Source organism: Anabrus simplex, chromosome 12 (genome assembly GCF_040414725.1).
Source record: "Anabrus simplex isolate iqAnaSimp1 chromosome 12, ASM4041472v1, whole genome shotgun sequence".
Lineage (NCBI taxonomy): Eukaryota > Metazoa > Arthropoda > Insecta > Orthoptera > Tettigoniidae > Anabrus > Anabrus simplex.
In genome coordinates, this window is record NC_090276.1 from 36401420 (window position 1) to 36426987 (window position 25568).

Below are 25568 nucleotides of genomic sequence, written 5' to 3' on the forward strand. Positions count from 1 at the left end.
TGGTACCTAATGTCTAGCCGCGCGCACACGCGTAGCCTCATCACATTGTCTTCTGAGAGTTGGTTGCGTGCACCACGTTTATTTTCCGTGTACAAGGAAGATCCGTTTTTCATGTTGAGCTGAGTTAGTGCAGCATACAAATTAAGAGCCTGCTATTCCTACAGTGAGCACTCATATGTGTATGAAATAGTGGATTGCATTTCAGTCGTCCTGGCGTGTAATAGCTACAGTGAAGTGATTGGCGTGAGTTCCTGTAGCGGCCATTAATTTTAAAAAATCAGGGTATGTTCGTAATTTCGTCCCCTTCATTTTATATATTATTTATGAAGTTTATTACTATTTTAGGATGGGAAAACACAATCAGAGTGATAACGAGGCTATGAAAGAGACTATTAAGGCAGTAAGTGACAAGATAGTGGGTTACAAACTTACAAGCGCTTAAAATCCCACGAGCAACGCTGAAATACTAATACCAAGAAACATTTTTCATAAATGGCCTTCAAGTAATTCATTACAGGGAAAGTGTTTGGTAAGGTCAGGAAGGAATAATATATTAAAATTAAGCGTCCTTCTAATAAATTTGGTGGGGGACGAAATTACGAACACATTTGGGTAGTCTGGTTTTTGCAGTGTTTAATATTGACTACCTTACGTTATAACAGTTTCACTGTAACTTGCCCGTAATTGGAGAATATATTCAGTAATATATAGACCTTGTTCATAATATTCCTGAATTTCTGCAAGTCCAAATCTGCTGAGGGGACGAAATATGGGATCCCTACCTTAATTCTTTTTCTTCTTTTCCTACCGTTTTTCCCACCTGTGCGGTCGCGGTTGCGAATTGCTTTGCACATGTGTAACTGACCCTGTTTTACGGCCGGATGCCTTTCCTGACACCAACGCTCTATGGAGTGATGTAATTACTATTGCGTGTTTCTGTGGTGGTTGGTAGTGTAGTACGGGAATCGAAACCCGGAACCCTCTGAACCGAAGGCCAGTACGCTGACCATTCAGGCAACGAGTCGGACGATCCCTACCTTAATATGATGAAAAAAAAAGCAAAATACGTCAAGACATAAATAACAACAGTCTGCCAAATACGTTCTTGAAGAAGTTATTCCTACGCAAGCAACGTCTTCAAAATCAGAGGAAACTGGACCAGTTTTAAGAAATAGCACTTCATATATTCTCTCCTTCATTCCTCAACGTTTTTAGTAACTTCGAGCTGCAGCCGTGTGCCTTCAAAGAAAAGTAGCTTTACTGATCAAGTAATGTCACTATTTTATATCCACGTAAACATCAAGTAACAAGAGGTCTGAGCACGTTATTTTCCAAACCAGTGAATGCCAAATGTCTTTTTCCACGCGCCGTCAATGCTAGAGACATACTGTAAAGTAGCTAAATTACCCGTTCTTCGTATGGATTTATGAGCGAGCATTAAAGTGATTAATGACGCAAAATAAAATATGAATTATAAACTCATAAAATCATAAACTACCGGGCGAGTTGGCTGTGCGGTTAGAGGCGCGCGGGTGTGAGCTTACATCCGGGAGATAGTGGGTTCGAATCCCACTGTCGGCAGCCCTGAAGAAGGTTTTTTCGTAGTTTCCAATTTACACACCAGGCAAATGCTGGGGCTGTACCTTAATTAAGGCCACGGCCGCTTCCTTCCAACTCCTAGGCCTTTCCTATGGATCTCTTTAGACTGCAACGTTAAGCCCTAGCGAGCAGGCGCTCGCACCGCCTTCCGTCTGAGACGTACACAAGGCCCGTCCGCAATACGCAGTAGACAGTATAGAGTGAATTATGTTACAATGAATTATACCGAATTCACTACTAGTTTAACGGTGAATACATTACCAGGATGGGTTGTGCCCTCGAGAAAACTGATTCTAATTAGTCTCTGCTGAATAACGTCCAGCCAACTTGACGCGCTGGAGTGGGAGGAGAATAGCATCTGTACTTAAAAGAATCCATCTCTTTTCTGAATTGTGCGACCTGAAGCAATAAAAAAGGACTTATTTTAAAGACATCTCTGTAGAAAAATTCAACTCACGCCGTATGTTTCTAACCCGAGAGAGAGGCGACATTTTTCCGAAAGATTTAGGCAGAAGCAAGATTTCAACGCGCGTTATTGCAGCTAATTCTCCGCTAAACTGATGTTCAAATATACTACCAAAGTTTGCACATTCCTATCGTCCATCTCTGCCCCACAGGAAATACTAGTACATGTTGTTCTATGTTTTGGGCTGTTCAAGAGAATAATACGGTCACTCGTTGAGAGCTTGAATTGATGTATCTCCAAACCTTCATAGCGGTAAAACATTTGTTAGAATAGGAACAGTTCATAGACTTTTGAGGAGCGGAAGATACTGAAGTGTTTAAAATACGGTGGAGAAAACTTTGCACTAGAACTTACATTCTCAACCTCGTGGTCGCGAATACCATGGTACTCTTAAAATGACATTGAGTATAGTCGGTATGCTAGTTTTTCAAGTGCCCGCTAGCATAATGGCTTGTTCGGCCCCGGGTTCGATTCGCGGCTGGATCAGGGGTTTTTAATTTTACATTATTATTATCCCTGGCCTGGGGACGTTCCTTTCCTCACATTCAACACTCTACACTTCCTCTATTCCAATTACATGCAGGTTCGTATCACATGGTGCAAGTAGGGGTAAAAGATCTCTATAGGTCGACGCCCCGAACAAATAGCATTTTAAAAAAAGCGTAATGGCTTTGTGTAATTTAAACTTCGTTGTACGACCAGGGTGGTGGTGTTTTTATTCATCCATTATAATAGTTTGGCTAGCAACTTAAGACCCCTTAACACGAAGTTGATAGGGATTCTTGTATTTTGAAGACAACAGTAGTTCAGAAAAATGAAGGCTATTGAAGAGAATAATATGGCTGCTCGTCCAGAACATTATTCGATAGATCTCCAGCCCTCTATAGCACTGAAATATTTGCTAAGAAAAGGAAAAATTCATAGAGTTTTCACGAGGGGAAGATACTTAAGGGTATTAAATACTGCGGAGTGTTTATCTCAAATTTATGATCATCTACCTATGTGAGAAAGCTTCGTAACTTATGAAGAATCTCAAGAAAGCAGGATCACGATTAACTGATTCACACCTGCAGAACTGTTCATGTGTAGCTACAAGAGACTTCACCCTGTACATCACCTGAATTCCGAGATATATTTTTAAAAAATCATTAATCTGGAGAATGAAAAAATAATTAAAGTTACTTGATTTGATGATGATCGTAGACACACGTGAGTGGTGCCCACAATTTAAAAGAAGTTGACGACCCAAGCACTAGGGTTTTTTCATAGTGGTGGACCATCGTGTAATTTTCTTTAGGACAACAAACAACAGGATCAAATCGTAACATGTTGGTAGACCTGTAAGAACATAAAATGAACTTTAAAGTAAAAGGAGGCTGTTGTACTCACCTAGAGAGCTCTCAGGGTCGGACAGGTCGCTGAGGGACGGCACCTTCTGCATGGATCCCAAGGAACGGCTGCATGTGGCAGGCACACAAGAGTCGTCGGGACGCTCCTGCTTGATCATCAGCATGACGCCACTCGCGTCGCACTTCTGAAATTCAGAGATGCAACAGTAAATATTCTGTAGTAGAACGGATGTCACAAGTCACCCTTCCACATACTTTTGAACGAAAAGGAGTGCTGAGAAAGGAAAGTATCGCTGCAAAAACAAGGCTTAGGCCTTTGGAGGAATAAGAAGAATATGCACAAATGTAATATAAAAATTAATACACTGTCGTTTTACCTAGGGAGCATCCGCGTAGATATGGCTGATCCTACGAGAAATTGAGCCCAGAGAGTTTCATCGACGTGGCAGGGAATCCAACCCGGATCCCTCTGAACCGGAGGCTACATTCAACCAAAGAGACATATTATTATTATTATTATTATTATTATTATTATTATTATATGATAAGGCGTGGTCAATAATATTCCGTTTCAGGGCGTTGCTGCAGTGGACATTCAACGTAGGACGACTCTGATGCGAGTATATAATCACGGACATGTAGGCAAAGGGATTAGTGTGGAAGTCTTGTCTTGCCGAGGAGAGTGCGTTAAATGCGGTCACGTGAACTATGGCGATGTTACTACCAAATGCGTCCAAACAGGACCAACGTGCTGTTATTCTGTTCTTGGCTGCCGAAGGAGAAATACCGGTGGACATCCATCGGAGAATGAAGATTGTGTATGGGGCAGCATGTCTGTCGAAAACCACCGTTGTGAAATGGTGCAACAAGTTCCGTTTCGACACAAGACGCCGGTCGATATGGGAGGCCAGTCTCATCCACTACGGGCAGCAACAAGCGGGCGGTACGCCAACTCAAGTGGGAGACACTCGAGCAACCGCTCTATAGTCCTGACGTCTCCCCATGCTATTATCACTCTTTCGGTCGCCTCAAAAAGGCCTTGAGGATTCGACGCATCCCGTCAGACAAGGCTGTACAGCAGGCGGTTACGGAATGCTTCACGCAGCAGGACACGGGAGTTTTACCACACGGGAATCTTCAACCTGGTACGTCGGTGGGATGAGTGCCTCAACGCTCACGGCGATTTTGCATGACTGGCATCCCGATTGAGGATAGTACAGCAGTCGAACGGAAACTTTTTGATCGCACCTTGTATTTAACATATAGATGTTTATTAAAAACAGCTTTGTCCAAATCGTTCGGCCGTTCTACGGGATCGATTTGCCGTATTCTTCTTTTATTCTCTCCGGAATTACCTCCCAGTGAATTATCAGACATGGATATGTCTCCAAGTTCTGTAATCCTTAAGTCAAATCACTAAATGGTTGCACTTAGCGGGTTGCATAGTCAAGGAGCAATATCTTTACGTAAAATATCGGTGAAGGTAAATAATTAAAAAATGACAGGCGTCTATAGGCAACCTTGCAATACATATCCGAAGAGAAACTCTGTGGGGGTAAGACATCCCTGGCACACCGAGGACATTTTTAAGTCGTCCTCGTCTTGAGAGCAACTAACGGAGCTCCGGCCACTGCACATCCTACGTAAGCGCCTATCTATACACTTATGTAGGCACCTACCCATGCAAGCCACCTCAAAAATCGCCGTCAGTGTGTCAAAGTAAATAATAGCAGATCTGAGTGGCTTAACAAACCCCTCGGTGTCCCCCAAGGGTCTGTACTTGGACCATTGCTGTTTGCAATTTACATACATGATGTTGCCAAATCGATTACACATTGCAAGTATCATCTTTATGCTGATGATCTGCAGATCTACTACCACTCAAGAACTGATAAAATTCAGAGTGCTGTAGAAAAAGTTAATGCTGATTTAAGTCTCATAAGTAATTTTGCATTGAGTAACAATCTCAAAATTAATCCTCTTAAAACGCAAGCAATAATCATTGGTACTTCAAAAAACTTACACGTCTTAAAACAATACGAAATTCCTCCTGTAGCACTAAACAATACCATTATTCCATTTAGTGAAACAGTTATGAATCTTTGTGTGGCTATAAGCGAAACATTGAACTGGTCGCAACATGTGATGAAAGTGTGCCAAAAGGTATATCAAAGCCTGCATCTTCTGAAGCGGTTTAAAAATATATTTCCTCGGTCCTTGAAAATAAAGCTCATTCAATCGCTCTTGTTTCCAATTCTCGAATACTGTGATACAGTTTTTATTGGTATCAATAACGAGCAAAGCATGAGACTGCAACGTGCCCAAAATGCATGCATCAGGTATGCATTCGACATACAACCATACGCCCATGTATCCCCATTCTATACACAATTATCTTGGTTACGACTGAATGACAGACGTAGACTTCACGCAACTACTTTGGTGTATCAAGTGCTTTCTGAAAACACTCCTCCTTACCTATCCACCAGATTTCGCTACCATAGTTCCCTGCACCTGTTCAATACCCGGTCAGGCTGTACGCTAGAAATTCCTGTGCATCGAACCGCAACCTACAACAGATCATTCACTATCACCGCCACGAGCTGGTGGAATGAACTCCCCAATGACATCAGGGAAGCTAAATCTAAGACAAAATTTAAAATCCTTTGCCAGCGTCATCTTTTAAACACTTCCAGTCTTTCTTGAGTGTGAATGGGATGCATGAATGAGAGTGAATATGGTTGTTTATTGCAATGTGTTCCTTTATATAATTTAGTTATACTTTACTCACCTTAGTTTAGTTAGTGATACTTTAGTTGCTTTAGTTATACTTTAGGTTGTAAAGATTTCATATGTTTAAATTTTATGTAAAATATACATTGTATATACATGAAGTGGTTAAGTGTAAGAAAGGGCCGGGAGCCCTAACTTCGCCACAATAAAGACGCTTTAATAATAATAATAGTAATAATGTAGGCACCTACCCATGCAAGCCACCTTTGGTGCGGACGTAGCCTCAGAGTGGATGGAAGGGCTCGACTTCCTTACATGAAATACTGTATTCTTGTTATTGTAATATATTCAACTGTATATATGTTTTTATGCCATACACTAAATAATAATAAAAATGTCTGAAGAGTCTTCATGCAGCCTGCCTTTTAACACTAATCAGAAGAAAAATGGAAGAGAATGAGGAGAAATGGGCACAAAGGGTGTGAGAATGAAACGATCCCTAGACCACGCAAACATACTACCAATGGGGCCGGAAAAGAACAAGAGTTGGCCGCAGGAATTCGCTTAAGAAAGACAAAAGAGAAGAGCTGGCACAAGTGGAAATAATTCCACACTCAGCTAGGAGCCTCGTGATTGCCAACCAAACCCTGAAGTCACCTCTTCCAACAGATAGGGGTTACTGTCGCTGTTTTCAATCGCCTTCACACACAAAGGCGGGAATTTTCTTACCACTATGGAGAAATCCCCGAGACTTCAGTGGAGAAACAGAAACGAAAACAGGAGGGGGAAAAATCAGGCAGTTCAATTAAATTTTCAAAATCTCCCAGCCTCAATTAACAGCGGGATTAAACATGAACCCTACACAAAAGGGGCATAAAAAATATTGTAATTCAGTGTCACGCAAAAACTTCCCCTTCAAAAAATTACCTCTTAAATAGAATAATTGGTTGGCGTGAGAGTGGGGGCACGCGATGACAGGATTGCAGGTGCCGTTCGTGCTTCACGCAGATTGCATTGTGTCCAGGCGTGGCAGCGATAGTTGGTTATCTCTGGCACTTAGTGTTACATCCACCCAATGTTGAAGAAGTAGCAGCAAAAGACAGACCTTCGTCAAGGTCATCCCTGGCTATTTCCACGGACCAAGACACGTCTAACCTTCTGCGAGTCAGATCATTTTGCAGGTTCCGCTGCATAAATCGTCAAGATATACTGTATATGTATCACTACCTTATATTACGGTTTACGGACACGTCTAGGTGCCGGAAGTTTGTCCCGCAGGAGTTCTACGTGCGTATAAATCAACCGACAACTTTCATTTACAAGTTGCTTTACGTCGCATCGACACAGATAGGTCTTATGGCGACGATGGGACAGGGAAGGGCTAAGAGTGGGAAGGAAGCGGCCGTGGTCTTAAGTAAAGTACAGCCCCAGCATTTAGCTGGTGTGAAAATGGGAAACCACGGAAAACTGTCTTCAGGGCTGCCGACAGTGAGGTTCGAACCCACTATCTCCCGAATACTGGATACTGGCCGCACTTAAGCGACGGCAGCTATCGAGCTCGGTACAACTTTCATTAAGCACAATTTTTGATGCTGCTGATATTAAGAGAGAACTTGGTTTTGGACACCTTAACATTGGTACGCCACTGTAAACTAATAAAATATTGTTTCGTTATGCCCATTCATAGAACGCGTTGGAACTTCATTTGGCTTGATGACTTTCGCCTTCCTATTCTTCCAAAATCTCTATATGAACGCATTGTGTTGCCTCTTCCGTTCTTCTGACCACTTTGTATTCGTCATGCTGCTAGTTTTCACCACAAATGTGTGATTATATACTGAGGTCCTGAAGACTTCGCAATTTCTCATGATGTTTTCCCCGATATTCAATTCTTTCACGTCTTCTCTAGTTTCCTCCTGCCAATTCATTCCCTTATTTTGGGAATTCATTAGATTGAATGTATTTCTTGTGAGTCTCCTTATTTGAGCCCGGATGTTTATGCAGTAATAGGTTAGAATGCAAACTTACTGAAGCGAGTAATAAGTAGAGTCTACCCACACGACGGTAATGCTATGAGGTTTACAGAAACATTAGGGTTTCGGACCATTAGAACCCCTAGAATTGATGTTATTCCCACTGCATTACGTTAGAGCGGACTAGTAACAAAATTACTTAGTAGGAAATGTCGACTAGTCCGTTCTAACGTAATATAGTGGGAGTAACATACATTCAAGGGGTTCTAATGGGCCGAACTCCTAATTTTTATGGAAACCTCATGGCATTACCGTCGTGCGGGTAGACTCTACTTATTACTCGCTTCAGTAAGTTGCATGCTAACCTAATACTGCATAAACATCCGGGCCCTACTAATTACCATCCATTCTAAAAATGTGTCCAAAAAATGTCTAACGTCTCCTCCGTACAGCACTGATGAAACTATCTGTGTGACTACAGAGGTCTGGAGTTCGCCTTCTGATCCAAATTCCATTCTCTTGTGTGGGGCCGAAAATTTTCAGAAGAATTTTACGTTGTTTTTCTATATCTACAATTTTAGAATGACCTCCTAAAGTTAAGTTTTCTGATACATATAGAGCTTCCGGTAGGACAACTGTTTTGTAATGTTCCAATTTAGCATTACGTGACATTACTCGTTTATTGTAGTGATCCCATGTCAGTCTAAATGCCCTCAAAAGTTTAGAGGCTCTTTCTGTATTGGCCAAACTGTGTAATCCCGAAAGAAGAATTATTTTTTCAAGATATTTAAAAATGATGCCTGCGAAATTGTCCCATATGCCGTTTCAATTTTATCTTTCTTGCACTTTTGCTGAACATTCTGGATATACTAATCAATTATTATTATTATTATTATTATTATTATTATTATATTATTATTATTATTATTATTATTATTATTATTATTTCGGCGACGCTAGGATGGGAAAGAAGTGGCCATAGCCATAAGATGCAGTCCTAGCATTTTTCTGGTATGAAAATGGAAAACCACGAAAAACCATCTTCAGGGCTGCCGACGGCGAGATTCGAACTCGCAGCTGCGTGACCCTAACCGCTAGCCCAAATGGCTCTATACTAATCAGATAACTTACAGCTTCAAGCACTCCTCGGATATCACTGAACTTTAATGCCGATTTCCCGTGATGTCGAGAGAAACTTCAAGACAGGGAGAAAGAAATTGAACCGAGCTTACTTTCGACTTGGTACACCTAATCGGAGAATAATACTAAGCACGGGGCCAAAATCTGAAGTGTGCAGACTAAATTATATTTATATAAATCAATAGATTCTTTTTAAAGGGCGTAACTCACTATTTGATCTACTTTCTGTTTTTACGCCTTTCGGAAACTTTAAATATACACCTACCCAATCCTTTAAAATCTGTGTTTCATGCCTCAGGTTGAGTGAGGACTGAGGGTCAAAGACGGCAGTTTGTTTTAAAAGGGCATATCTCATTTACTTTCTCTTTGAAGAGAAAAATCAAACCCAGAAACGAAAAAGATATCTTCTTAATCAGTACCCTTTACCATTATTTACTCCCATGAAAGGAGAGGTTACATCAAGGTGAATCCTACAGTATGCACTATCATTAACCAAACTCTCTTCGTGCTTCTTACATAATGGACACAACTACAAACATCATCGCCGACGCACTCAACTGGAAAAGTTTACGTTAAAAAAAATCAAAGATGCAAAACATCCAATTCCAATTTCAGATTTATCTAATAAGGTAGGTAAGGGTTATTCTGCCCGAAGGCAGGTCCGAACCTCCGCAGAGGTGTTCCTGAGCCGGAGTTTACGTGCGGTAGGGTGGCCAGTTCCTTTCCGCTCCTCCATTCCCTTATCCCCCACCAACAGCGCGTGGCAATACATCCAAATCTTGACCACGCCCAATGTTGCTTAACTTCGGAGATCTCACGGGATCCGGTGCTTCAACACGGCTACGGCCGTTGGCGAGGTGTTTGTAAAACAGTTGGCAACAGGGGCGTCCGATTTCTCGACCAGAACATACCCTGAACATCTGTGCTGACAAAGAAAGGAGTAACGATCTATAGGCTACAGCTTGCTTGTACGTCACAGCCGTTTCCCAAGTGGCTGATCGACACTCAACCAACACCTACCAAATGTCGCAGGTCATTCTGGAGTAACCGCGTGCACCGCTTGGCGAGCACCAGGTGTACAGCAGCCAAGACACACTTCCGTGTGTGAACGCCGCCTGCGTTGCTCCTTTATCACCAATACCATCGCGTCTGACTCTCAGTTTCACTAAACCAGATTCTTCACGATGAGTCAGTGATGCCAACCTCATCTACAAGTCCCTAAATCTAGAGCAGGGGTCTGCAAATTATTGGACCCTGAGGGCCACATATGGAATCACGGTCTCGGTCTCAGACAGCAGACAATGCTATGAACGGGATGAAAAGTCAGGTTGTAAGTTTCACGAAGAGGAGAAGTCCTCTCAGTTTTAATTACTGTGTTCATGGTGTGAAAGTACCTGATGGGGAACACTGAAAGTGTGTTTATTCTCTCCAGCTATAGACAGTCTCGTGAAAAGGTAAGGATTTTCGAGTAAAACAAGAATATTACAGCTCCTGTCAAACTCAGGAGATCGGTCTCAACGATCAGGACAGCGGGAGAAAGGAGTAAGATCAGGAGAGTTGGTAAGCTGCTCCTGTGGATCCGTGGCAGATTGATGGGCTCCGAATTCCAAAAACGCGGGTTCAAACCTGGAAGATTTAGTCAGCTATTTGAAGGGCAGAAGGGAAGTCCATTAGGCCTACCATGTCTGTAGAGACAACTACTGTCGTGGAAAAAAGTATAGACGCCCAAGGTTATACGCTAATAAAGTTTGTATCCTTTGTTCCACATAGAAAAAAGCTACACCAAAATTTACCTTATTTTATTCCAGTTTAATTATGTGGAGTAGAATTTTTTTATCGTATCCAGTTAAAATTTTAATGCAGGTTGAACAAAAAAGTTCCAGTATTTTTTCATTTCCAACAGAGAGCTCACTTTGAAAATTGTTAACTTAAAAGTCTTGATCTGATCGTTACCAAACTATAATATGTTCTAAATCAACTAATTTTTGACCCTATGCCAAGTTTTTATTTCATATGATATTTGTGAAAAAAGTTGTAAATTTTGTGAAACGACATTTTCTCATTACTGGGTGATCATAGCTGTAAACAGTTCGGCTTGTTATGAAGCTCTTGAGAATGTCAACTAAAATCAAAACTGTGTTTGCCTGCATGCAATTGTTGATTTTATATTGATTTATATTTAATTGAGTGGTTGTCCATGGAATCCCTAGCGACGTTGCCGGATTGACATACTGGATATTCCGTGTTGTACAATAAGTGGATGTTCATTGTTTCGTCAGTTCTTTAGAACCTTCAGCTCACAAGATACGAGAATTTAGAGATAATACCAAGTGACTGTCCAGAAAACTCCCCTCATTAGTATTAACAATCATCATCTTATAGTCAAAGCAGTAATTAAGTAAGTGCACTTATTATTTAGGAGACAGTCCCACGTTGAAGGAGTCGCGTCCTGGCCTCATCTCCAGAGGTTCCGGCTTCGATTCCCGGCCAGTGCAGGAATTTTAATTCTGGACTGAGAGTTGAAACGGGGTCCACACAGCCTCACGAGCAGACCCCAGATTTTAAGGCAGTAATAGGTCAGAATGCAAAATTTGTTATTTTGGCTATGCGGTTACGGGCGCGCAGACGTGAGATTGCATCCGGGAAATAGTGGGTTCGAACTCCACTGTCGGCAGCTCTGAAGATGGTTTTCCGTGATTTCCAATTTTCACACCTTATATGAGGAAGCATCGTTTAACATGCTCTCCTATAATGACTCTAGGCCGTGCCCCAACAAATGTTTATGCAAAGATCATAGCATAACCGTTGTACAGGCTGGTGTACACTTATTACTCGCTTCAGAACGTTTTGAATTCCAACCTATTACTGCCTATATTTCCAGGCTCTATATACTCATGAGAACAACTGATTAGTTGATTGATGCGAGAGGCAGTGGACCCGGTTGCGGAAGCCAAGCAATGTGATTGAAGGTTTCGTGACGCTAACCGGGTGCACTCCAGTATCTGCAGGCCATCTGCCAGGGCAGCAATTGTCTTGGCAGACAAAGGCCTTTAATAAGCTGCTGTAACAATAAATGTTTATTTATTTATTTATTTATTTATTTATTGCCCGCCCTTCGGATTATCTTAATAGACCCACATGCCCTGAACTAAGCGTAGGTCTTTCATAACATCAACATTTCACTTGAAACGAATAAGAACAAATCTTCTCTAAAACAGCCATTGTACAGTCCAGCCAAAAATCATGTTCCTTATTCCTGGTATTTTTCCCAATCATTTGGGATCGGCACGGTGTTAGCATTAAGTCGAGTTTTACGGCCGGATGCCGTTCCTGACGGTAACCTTATGCGGAGAAATGTGTGTTTCTGTGGTGGTCGTTAAATGAAGATGTGTGTTAATAAGAATAAAAACACCCAGATTTCTAGCTAGAGAAATTAAACAGACCCGCCTAAACTCCTCGCCCTGACCGTGAGGCGAACCTGGGTCCCTAGGAGCCGAAGAGCACTACGACGAGCCGGAACAGTCCAGTCAATCCACTGAAGCTATTTCATTTCTATTGACAATCACGGCAAGTAGTTCATTGCGAATTGTGTGAGGTGACCCGTATGAGCCGCAGCTTTCTAATCTGCAGTATGTCGCAACAATCCGAGATGGGCATCTCCCCAAGGCAAGATGAGATCCCTTGCGAGATACAGTCTAATGACACAGCTGGCCGTAACAAGTTACCAAGTGGCGCTAGTCTGATGGCTACCTGAAGAGCTCGTCATCTCAATATACAGTCCAAACCGGTTATAACGACTCCAAACGACGGCCAATTTATCGGTCGTTATAGGCGACAGTCGCACAAACCGGTTTTTTTGTTGTTGCTAAAAATGTCACATCTCTTAAGTTTTATGCTGCACACTTACATGGTTAATATAAAGAGAATAAAATTCAAACTTTAAGAAAAAGCCATAAGTGAAATAAGTCAATACAGTACTTGTGGAGTATCGGCCCCGCGGTCCGGCTCCAAGGCTAAATGGTTAGCGTGCTGGCCTTTCCTCACAGGGGTCCCAAGGTCGATTTCCCACAGGGTCGGGAATTTTAACCTTAATTGGTTAATTTTGCTGGCACGGGATTGGGGGTTTGTGCAATCTTCATCATCATTTCTTCCTCATCACGACGCGCAGGTCGCCTACGGGTATCAAATCAAAAGACCTGCATCTGGCGAGCCGAACTTGTCCTCGGACATTCCCGGCACTAAAAGCCATACGCCATTTCATTTGATCGGCCCCGCGGTGTAGGGGTAAGCGTGCCTGCCCCTTACCCGGACGCCCCGAGTTCGATTCCCGGCCACGTCGGGATCTGAGGGCTGGTTTGAGGTTCACTCAGCCTACGTGTTTACAACTGAGGAGCCATCTGACGGTGAGATACCGCACCTGGTCTGGAAAGCCAAGAATAACGGCCGAGAGGATTCGTTGTGCCGATCATATCTGCAGGCCTTTGGGCTGAGCGCCATGAGGTTTGGTTTTTGCTTTGATACTTGTGGATTGAGACCGAGAGGAATTTTCCTTCTAATGTTTACACAGTATGTACAGCAAAATATAAAGTAATAAGTGAGGAAAGAAGTAGTAACAACAATGTCGCACACTGTCTTCCTTTCCTATCCGACCTCCGTGGGCTAATCTGTTCCTTTCCGAGTTGTGGAGTATTCTTCTTGCGTTAGGGCCTACTAGGGACCACGTTCCAATTCTAATTCTTCATCCTTTGTTGTTGTTCCGTCCTTTTCGTCCAATATTCCTTTATTGCTTCACTATGTTTATTTTCTTTCTTCAGACCACTTTGTGCCGGTTTTCTTTGCCTCCCTCCCTTGGAATCCTTCCATCTTTAAAACTTTCTTCCTAAAAATTTCTCTTTCCATTACTTCTTATTCTCCTCTGATGTTGTTTCTTTCAGAGTCTTTTTTGAACTCTTGAATCCAGGTGGTTGTTGATTTTTCTTCCAAAGATACGTGAAGATCTTTTTGGTTAGCCTGTTGTACATTCTGTAAATATGCCCAAAAATGGCTGTCTCCTCTTCCGTACTGATACAGATATATTTTCTATGTTCTGATAAACTTCGTTATTACTTCTTAATTTCAAAAATTTTGTAGTTCTTAGAGGGCCTAATATTTTTCTTATAATTCTTCTTTCTAGTATTTCCAATCTGTCAAGTTTATAATTGAGTACTAAGCATTCACTGGCATATAAGCATTCTCGTTTCCAAACTGATGTAGTGCTTTATTTTAAGATTTTTAGATAAACATTTTTTTGTTGTATGTATTTTTTGTTATACCGTATGCTCTTTCCATTTTGTGTATCCTTGCCTCTATAGCAGATTTTTCTAAATGAAGGAGTATTGGAAGAAGAAAGCAACAACTTTACCGAAGAGTAGATACGAGCCCCGTGGTCTTCAGTAGGCCTAAACGACAAAGAAGATTATTATTATTATTTATGATGAGGCCTACTAGGACCATGTATCAAGTTCAATTCATCCGTCCTTGCTGTTTCCTCTTCCGTTCTTTCTAGTGTTCTTTCATCATCATTACACTATGCTTAATTCTTCTCTCTCCAGACCACTTTGGACCGGGTTTACCTTCCATTCTTAAAACTATATTTTCTTATTTCTTTCTCTCTTTCTAGACTTTCCTCTTCTCTTTTTTATTCCTTTCTGAACCTTTCTTGACCTCTTGTATCCAGCTCGTTGTTTACTTTCTCCCAAAGGTTCTTCAATATCTATTTTGTCAATCTTACTATCCATTCTATAGATATGTCCACAATCTAGCAATATCATTTTTCGTATTTCTCTGTTACATTTTTTATGTTCTGGTATATTTCCTTATTACTTTTCATTTTCCATTGGTTCTGAGATTTTTTTCATGTTTCTCCTTTCCAGCACTTCCAATTTATCTAAACTACAGTTCAAAACTAGACATTTACTTGTGTAAAGACATTCAGGATTCACTGCTGTGCATAGTGCCTTATTTTAGGATTTTTAGGTAAGCATTTCTTATAAACATTCTTAGTAATGCCGTAAACTCTTTCGAACTTGTGTAACCTTTCTTCTACACCAAATACTTCTAAATCATTTTCTTGAATTATTTCTCCCAAGTAATTCAATTTCTTCTTATCTATTCGATCAATATCTGTTGTCAAAAATTTTACAGCGTTGTTTATGTTTGTAATAAATTTGTTTTCTTTTTCCCTACAGACATTCTCAAACCTGATTTGTTGATTTTTTTTTTACAAGTTGCTTTACGTCGCACCGACAACGATAGGTCTTATGGTGATGATGGGATAGGAAAGGCTTAGGAGTGGGAAGGAAGCGGCCATAGCTTCAATTAAGCTGCAGCCACAGAATTCGCCTGATATAAAAATGGGAAACCATGGAAAACCATCTTCAGGGCTGCTGACATTGGAGCTCGAACAGACGATCTCCCGGATCCAAGGTCACAGCTGCGCACCCCTAACCACACGGCCAACTCGCCCGGTGTGCTGGCTATTTATTTCCAACAGATTGATTGGCGTTGCCGCATCTGGCAGGCTCTCTGAAAGCATAGCCAAGTCGTCTCCAAATGCCAGGCAATTAATTTCAACACCTTTGTTTTTCTACTGAAAGTTATCGGTTAAATTTTATGTTCTATTAATTTCGCATTCCAAAGTCTTTATTATTATTATTATTATTATTATTATTATTATTATTATTATTATTATTATTATTATTGTTATTATTATTGTTATTATTTCGTTTCATTCTCTTTGGGGTACGTTGAATCAATCATATCTTTGTATGTTGTTCTTTTCTTAGTGCCCAGTATTTCTCCATTCTTTCTGATCTTCGTTTTCTCTCATCTTCCGAGATAATAGGTTTGGTTTTTAACGTAGATTTGTCTTGCAACCTTATATTTTCGTCTTTAGTTAGTACTTTAGCTGTTCCATCGAATAGTGAATTTTCTGTAATTTTTAATTTTACGAAGTCTTTTTCACTTTCCTTAAACCAGTTGGGTTTTGTTTTGTGGTTACGGAAGAAGTCAAAGATTTGTTTGCTTAATCTATTAGAGTTCACTTTGAGAAGACGACTGTAAAATTTAACCTTTATTTCGCATAGGAACGGAGAGTTCCTAAATTTCCTTGTAATCTGTTTAATTCTTGACGTATATTATCTTATTATCCTGATATTTTGGTCCTATGATCTTTCTTTAAATTTTCCTTTCTTTGAGCTCCAGTTTATTATTATTATTATTATTATTATTATTATTATTATTATTATTATTATTATTATTATTATTATTATTATTATTATTATACTTGGCGAGATACTGTGCAGTATTTGAAGGACGAGAGTGGATGACGGTGATGATAGAATCCACCCACCTCGACGCAGATTGGTGACGAGTAAACAAGTGTTCCTCGCCACGATAGGATAATTGCAGGTTGTCTGGCTGGGAGGATCACGTGATAAGTACAGCACAACCACGCTCATTGCTCAATGAATAAAAACCAGTACTTTCCATATGAGTTACCAGAGGGGGGAAAAAAGAGAAGACATTAACTAAAATATGTGCATTTCCAATCGCTCTTTATGCATAACTATATCGTATCTAGGCTACAGAGTATAATATATGTAAATGTTTCTTCTACACGGAAAAGCACCGAATCATGGATATAGCCTCTTACAACATACGGGGTGTAGAGATGCATCCTTTCACTCCATCCACAGAGGAGATAAAGAGTTCCGATCATGATGTACGTTGTCAGCTGATCCAGCACACATTGACATGTCATGTAATGTCATATCAAGATATGTAAGGGACTTTCCTTTGACGTGAACGAATTGGATCCACGAAACGTTACTGTAATATTTGTCCCCAAATGGAAGATACAAATTGCGTTTACTCAAATAAAGTGTAAAATCTGTGGTAAATTAAGAAATAGTACGAAATACTTTACTTGTAGAGAATAATATGGATACATACTTTATTACCTTACAACTATTTTTTCGCAGCGCTTCCGTACGTGTTATGCTTGTCAAACACTTTCGTGAGTGATGTCTTAGCGCAAACACTTTCGTGAGTGATGTCTTAGCGCAAACACTTTCGTGAGTGATGTCTTAGCGCAAACACTTTCGTGAGTGATGTCTTAGCGCACTGAAGTTGTTTGAATTAATTGGGTGTCCTTTTTTTTCATGTTGCTCATTCGTTTTGTGCCCTAACTCATTCATAACGGCACTTGTGGTTTGTGAGGAACATATTTTTTTTTTGCTATTTGTTTTGCGTCGCACCGACACAGATAGGTCTTATGGCGACGATGGGATAGGAAAGGCCTAGGAGTTGGAAGGAAGCGGCCGTGGCCTTAATTAAGGTACAACCCAAGCATTTGCCTGGTGCGAAAAACCACAGAAAATCATATCTTCAGGGCTGTCGACAGTGGGATTCAAACCCACAATCTCCCGGATGCGAGCTCTTACAGCTGCGCATTCCTAACCTCACGGCCAATTCCCCTTCTTCTCAATTCTCAATCCTAAGATTGGTTGGCAGCAATTCGTCTTCTCCACTCTTCTCTGTAATCCGCTAATCTCTTCATTTCCACATATGAGCCTGTTCCTATGTCATCTCTGATCTGTCTTGAATATTGCAGTCTAGGTCTTCCTCTTCCTCTTTTACCTTGAATCATTCCTTCCATGACATTAACTATGAAACCATTGTGCCTATAGTGATGGCCAATTAATTGGTGTCTTCTCTTTCTTATTGTTGCTAAAAAGGATCTTTTTCACCTACCCGTCTAAGAACTTCTTCATTGGTGAGTTTTGCTGTCCATGAGATCTTTTTCATCCTCCTCCAGCACCACATCTCAAATGCTTCCAGACGTTTCTTACCACCTGCACTAATAGTCCACGTTTCTGAACCATACACGGCCACATTCCAGACAAAGCACTTAATAAATCTCTTCATGGTCTCGACATTTGAATTCCTTGATGTAAGTAGTATCCTTTTCTTGTAAAAAGCAATCTTCGCTTGGGAAATCCTGCTCCTTATGTCGACAGAACTTTTGCCATCTGGAGTGATTTTACTTCCTAAGTAGGTAAAGACATTTACTTGCCTTAGTTGTATATCATTAATTCTGATGTCGACTGCAATATGCTGGCGCTTGCATACCATAATTTCGGTCTTTTTTGTATTAATTTTCATGTTATATTTACCTCTCAATATCTTATTCATTCTTATTAATGCACTTTGTAGTTTCTCTTCATTCTCCTCTATGACAGCTATGTCATCAGCAAATCTTATCATTTTGATTTCTACTCCGTTTATCTTTATCCCTTCCATATCCTCTTTACATTCCTCAATGCCTTTCTCAATATACAGGTTGAACAGCACTAGTGACAAATTACATCCCTGTCGTACTCCTTTCTTTATATAAGCCTCCCATACTTCACCATTTATGTTTATGATGCCTCTTAGGTTGTTATAGAGTTCATATACTATTCGTCTATCTCTAAAATCTAGACCAACTCCCCGGTGAGGAACAATTAACAAGTAACGGTTACAGTAATGCTGGTAGCTAAAATGACGGGAACCGGAAAACTAAAATTTGTTCATATATATATTTAACTACTGTTAAAAATAATGTATTCAGCACAAGCCTGTAGATACATATAATGTAATTTTGTGCTATACATTCTCAAAAACGGTATTCTCTGTATCTCAGTTTTGATTACTCCCGAAGTGATTTGAGATTTCGACGTTGCACTGTATAACCTCGTGATTTCCTTTGCGTGCAGACCTTGCAGAAAGATATTCTGAAAAACTGCTGAATTATTTTCAATACGTGGACATAGTGGCAGTGCAAAGATATATTTATTACTTTTCTCCCCCACCCTTTTTTTAAAATTTGCTTTACGTCGCATCTACACAGATAGGTCTTGCGGCGACGGTCGGACAGGAAAGGGCTCGGAGTGGGTGAAAATGGGGTAACTATGAAAGACCATCGTAAGGACTACCTACAGCGAGATTCGTACCACTTCATCCCGCTAAACTGATGACGCTATTCTAGACATAAACAACAACCCCCCCCCCTCCGGGCCGAAAAAACAAAAACTATATACTTTAATTTGCATCTGCACATGTTTTGAAGGGCTGCCTGGTTGAGGCTGTAAAGGCGTGCCCGGTTCACCCGCAAGAAGTTGAGTTCGATTCCCCGAAAAGGAGTCGAAAAATTTCAGAAAAGAGATTTCCACTTCTGATGCGATGAATGGCCCTGAGGTTCACTTAGTCTGTACAACAAATGAGTACCACATTACTTCCTGCGAGCAAAGGCGGCTAACCACTTTAGCTCACTTAGTAACGAGCTTACGTATAGTGGAAGCCTTTACCTTCCAGTCCTCCAAGAGACTATGTCCTGTACGGAGATAATTTTGCTTCACATTTTTGACAGATATCTCTGTTTAGATAAACGACGAATGGTCAGCGTTGAGGCCTTCAGTTCAGAGGGTTACTGGCTTCGATTGATGTACAGAGGACTTTTTAAACATGTAAATTAAACGGTGCATTTAATATATGTCCAATCAAAAGGTGTGTCCGGTCTATAGGAGTGTCCACAGTGCGTGATTTCACTGTACCGTACTGTAAATGGAGGAAGTGTGCAAAACTCTCCCCAGAAATGAAGTTGATACCCGTGGAGGAGTTCTCAGAGCAATCTCCCTCTCCAGAAGCATCGTTTCTAAAAGTATATACTGTATTCATAAAGAGAGGAAATTTCAATTAACATTTTATTAGGCAGAATTGAAAACGTGGTAGTGTTACTTTCTTTGTGTAACCAAAGAGTTGAGAGTTGGCCTGGCAAAACGCCATGGGACAGATGGACTGAAAGCCTGTTTGTTATCCAGCTATAAAACCTACACTATTGTACGTCCAGTGCACAGCGTTCGTCCTTCAAGCAAGATTCATTCATAACAGCACAGTGAGACTTTCAGAGTGGGGCGGGAGGGGGGTGCGTAGAGGACAGACAGGCAGCAGCGCCACAGACCGGCCTTAAAGCAAGGTGACGTGATGTGAAGTGAAGAGCTGCCTCCAGCCACTATTGTAACATCGTTAGGTCACATTGAAACTCAATCATAATCGGACCACATCTCCATCTGAGGGCTGGTATGGTAGCTTGACTTCAGTGACCAAGCCTTACTTCTAAAACGTCCGGCTCCATGGCTAAATGGTTAGTCTGCTGGCCTTTGGTCACAGGAGTTCCAGAGTTCAATTCCCGGCAGGGTGGAGAATTTCAAGCACAATTGGTTAATTCCGGTGGCACGGGGGTTGAGTGTACGTGTAGTCTTCATCATCATTTCATCTTCATCACAACGCGCAGGTCGCCTATGGACGTCAAAAGACCTGCATCTAGCGAGCTGAACTTGTCCTCGGACATTCCCGGCACTAAAAGCCATACGCTATTTCATTACTACTAAAACCAAAACCAAACCACATGGCGCAACAGCCCCGAAGGGCCATGGCCTAACAACCAACCGCCGCTCAGCCCGAAGGCCTGCAGATTATGAGGTATTATGTGGTCAACACGACGAATCCTCTCGGCAGTTATTCTTGGCTTTCTAGACAGGGGCCGCAATCTCGCCGTCAGATAGCTCCTCCTCGATTGTAACCACGCAGGCAGAATGAACCTCGAACCAACCCACAGATCCAGGCAAAAATCCCTCACCTGGCCGGGTAACAAACCCGGGAGCCCTGTGACCAAACGTCAGCACGCTAACCATGAGCCATGGTCCCAGACAGTATACAATCTGAAACGCGTTGTGGAATACAAATTAATAAAATTTGTGACTGGTATTATTATTATTTATTTCATAACGGAAAAACAACCTTTCCTTGACACATAAAAAACCTTTGAAATCACCAGTTCATTATTTGTTTCTTTGGATGTTTGTCTATCGGTTTGTCTGTTTAAGTATGACGTGAAAACGGCAGGGAAAAAATAGGCACGCATTTTATAATTGTGTTAGCTTAGATGCTGGGGTAATTGGTATTACAATATTTAGAGGTGAAAAAAGGGGAGCAAAATGAAAAATTGCGGATAGTTTCTTGCTCATGTTTTGGAACTGTCAGCTTGATGTGGAAAAATTTCAAATAAAACTTTACACTTAATTTTTTAACATTTTATGTCATGACAGTTTTTTTTTAATAGGGCTACCCTGACTGATAAACAGTTGAAGCCGTTTATTGCGACATCGCTTTTTACGATGTATTGATTATAACGGCAAAATATAACGCACCCGTCTAAATACTAAAACCCAGCTTCACCGATTCAAATCTCCCCACCGACCTCTTAACTCTTTCTAATCTCCAAACCCGCCGAATTTCCTGGTCAGAGAGAAGGAGTTACCTTCTAGTTGCCCCCCCTCCTTCGGAGAGGGGAATAAAAACCTTCCCTATGTCATAGGCCAAGCATCGCTATAAAGACATCGCAAAAGAAAGTTTCTAATATTGAAGAAAAGTCACAAATAATACGGCGGTTTCAAAATGGGGAAACGAACGTCAGAGTTCGAAAGAATTGGGTGTAACACACTCATCGATTTCTACAATTTGGAAGGAGAGAGAGAACATCTCATTTACTAGACAAGACCGTGTGCGATATTATCGATCAATTTACTTCCTTCCTCCCTTAATATTTCATATGTTGTTGACATTTTATTGCTGCACGTACTGAAGAAAAATTCCTCTCAGTACAACTCCAAAAATACTGTATTTCATTTTTGCTTTTTGAACTTTATTCTGTTAATTCACCGTGTAAGTGTGCAGCCTAAAACACATACGAGTTTTTTAGAAACATAAAACCCCGGATAGTGCGACTATCGCCTATAACGTAATGACCGTTAACTGCCGATCCCTTAGGAATCGTTATAACCGGTTTCGACTGTTATACTGAAACATAAAAAATCCGGTCAGTGCGACTATCGCCTATAACGTAATGACCGTTAACTGCCGATACCTTAGGAATCGTTATAACCGGTTTCGAGTGTTATACTGAAACATAAAAAACCCGGTTAGTGCGACTATCGCCTATAACGTAATGACCGTTAACTGCCGATACCTTAGGAATCGTTATAACCGGTTTCGAGTGTTATACTGAAACATAAAAAACCCGGTTAGTACGACTATCGCCTATAACGTAATGACCGTTAACTGCCGATCCCTTAGGAATCGTTATAACCGGTTTCGACTGTTATACTGAAACATAAAAAACCCGGTTAGTGCGACTATCGCTTATAACGTCATGACCGTTAACTGCCGGTCCCTTAGCAATCGTTATAACCGGTTTCGACTGTTATACTGGAACATAAAAAACCCGGTTAGTGCGACTATCGCCTATAACGTCATGACCGTTAACTGCCGGTCCCTTCGGGAATATTATAATCGGTTTCGACTGTAATTGCAAGTAACCTAGGAAATGTTACCGCTGCCTGCTTCGAATTTGCACTTTTGTGATGCAGAGACTAACATGCTTCAACTAAGCATCAAAGGGATCTCCTGGAACTACTAATGTAGTCTACAATAACAGTACAGTGAGTGACAACATTGTAAAAAAAAAGTACCGTAATGAAATGGTGTATGGCTTTTAGTGCCTGGAGTGCCCGAGGACATGTTCGGCTCACCAGGTGCAGGACTTTTGATTTGACGTCTGTAGGCGACCTGCGCGTCGTGATGAGGATGAAATGATGAAGACGACACATACACCCAGTCCCAGTGTCAGCGAAATTAACCAATCATGGTTAAAATTTCCGACCCCTGTGAGCAAACGCCAACCATTTAGCCGTGTGACTCCGCTAGATGGCATTACTAGTACAGTAGTTCGAAATCTGACCTGCCAATGGCGGCTACACTAGCTAATAAGTCAGTACATAAAACGAAGTACAGTACATCAACGTAGAGCACGCACGAGAGTTTATCATCCCGTTCACAACGTGACGTGGCCGGTGCAGAATGAAAGCACTGAACTTCAAAGATAACCTCTCCTATCCCAACAAATTGCTTCACTCATTGCGATAAAATTTTGCCAGTAACGTTCCGTCTCCCTCTTTTCGTATTGTAGGACGTCGCGATAAGAAAAGTGTGGGTTTGTGAATGAACTTATCGCTCACAGCTGTTTTAACTGCTAAGTTTTAAATGTCTTATTTTCTTAGCCTTATGACCTTCGGAAAGTTCGTTCAGTGAAAGGATAGTGCAGGCGATTTGTGATGTGTTGACGGATGCTGAAATTGAATGCATGAATCGAAAGTATCCTGTAGGGCAGTGCTTTCCATGCCGACATCCAAAGTATTGTGCGACACCCTATTCCTATAGTGAAAGTATCTGACACTTTAATAGGCTACTTATGTATGCATCCCTACATAAAATGAAACAAAAAAAACCATTTCCCCTATTGTTTACTTTTTATATGAAATGAAATGCCGTATGGCTTTTAGTGTCGGGAGTGCCCGAGGAGAAGTTCGGCTCGCCAGATACAGGTCTTTTGATTTGACGTCCGTAGGCGACGTGCGCGTCGTGATGAGGACGAAGTGATGATGAAGACAACACAAACGCCCAGTCCCCGTGCCAGCAAAATTAACCAATTGTAGTTAAAATTCCCGACCCTGCCTGGAATCGAACCCTGTGACCAAAGGTCAGCATGCTAACCATTTAACCATGGAGCCAGACATTTTATATGACGTAAACACATTCACATATTAATTTGAGAGACGGAAAACCAACACACTTGCCTTCACCCTCAGTTAGTCGTTTGATGACTCACGTGTGCTCGGCGAGTCTTACAAATTCGCTTTATTTCATCCTATGAAGTAATACTCGAAACAGTACGGGAAATGACACTTTACCAATTGTAATTACTAGGGCCCGGATGTTTATGCAGTAATAGGCTAGAATGCAAACTTACTGAAGCAAGTAATAAGTAGAGGATACCCGCACGACGATAATGCTATGAGGTTTGCATAAACATTACGGGTTCGGCTCATTAGAACCCCTAGAATTTATGTTAATCCCACTACATTATGTTATTATGTTTATTACTAAATCATTTTGTTAGTAGGAAATGCCGACTGGCCAGCTCTAACGAAATATAGTGGGAGTAACAAATTCTAGGGGTTCTAATGAGCCGATCCCCTAATGTTTATGCAAACCTCATAGCATTACCGTCGTGCGGGTAGACTCTACTTATTACTCGCTTCAGTAAGTTTGCATTCTAACCTATTACTGCATAAACATCCGGGCCCTAGTAATTACTTTCCGCCCCGTTTAATTAGAAATAGTCTCTGACTGGTTGAACTCCGCTTCACAGAAATGTAACACTGATAATCTCAGAGATTATGAATCTGCGAACACAAAACTTATTTTTCTCTTTGGGCTGATTTTCATCTCCCTTAAATTTGACTGGTCGATCGATAACGACGCGTCTGTTGGATTTCCTTTCGATTACTACAATGTGCCCTCGTTTAGTTGAACCTTCAGTTAACGTACAGGTTACTTCTTCATATACTTAGAACCGTTCTGTATTTCTAAAGCAGTCAACCGTCAAATTTTCTAAGTCTATGGTGTCTGTTTTTTCTTAAGATCCCGCTAGTTTTTGCGGCAAAAAATAAGAATTTTGGGAAGAGTTCCAATCTCGTTGCACTCACGGCAATGGACATCTAGGCTTCTTAAAAGAGAGTCACGAAAAATTTGGAAATTAGACAATTTACGACTAATGTCAACTAAATTTAAAACACAAGCGCATATTAAAACGATATAGCACTACACAAACGTTGGAGTTGATTGGTTAATTTGTTGCAAAGTTATTAACATATGACATTTAGCCTACTTTTTATATGATGCACGAAAAATGCTCCTTGCGTAAAAATATTCATTATTTTTTGGCTACAATTTGGCAGACTTGTCAAAAATACACATATACTTGATAATAACTATGGGTTTTGTAGTCAAGTATAAGCTATTGAAGATACAAGTTGTTCAATTTTTCAATATTCATACAATACGCAAAAGTTTAAAAATCGTTTCCTTATTGATAAAAAGGCCAAATTTGGTGAAACTTTAAAATATACGTCTTGTTGACCAGCATCCTATTGTCCTATACAATGCAGCACCCCGAGCTGAAGGGAACACCCCGCTGGGTTGGGCCGGGCCCAGATCGGGTTACGTTCAATTGAAGCAGGCAAATTACATGGTGAGTTGAGTCATTTGCCAGGCAGGATGTAAATTGTCCTGGGACAATGTAGACAGCCCGACAAATGTACTCTGCTC

The 25568-nt window shown here is 41.0% G+C and overlaps 1 protein-coding gene across 4 annotated transcripts in view; it reads right to left on the minus strand.

Moving 5' to 3' along the window:
* pnt (pointed) overlaps window positions 1–25568 on the minus strand; it is a 942655-nt gene that overhangs the window by 676611 nt on the left and 240476 nt on the right. For all 4 annotated transcript variants that reach the window (XM_067156752.2, XM_067156750.2, XM_067156751.2 and 1 more), the window contains one exon: window positions 3455–3599. In XM_067156752.2, the coding sequence (XP_067012853.2) occupies window positions 3455–3599 (145 nt within the window). The remainder of the gene's footprint in view (window positions 1–3454; window positions 3600–25568) is intronic.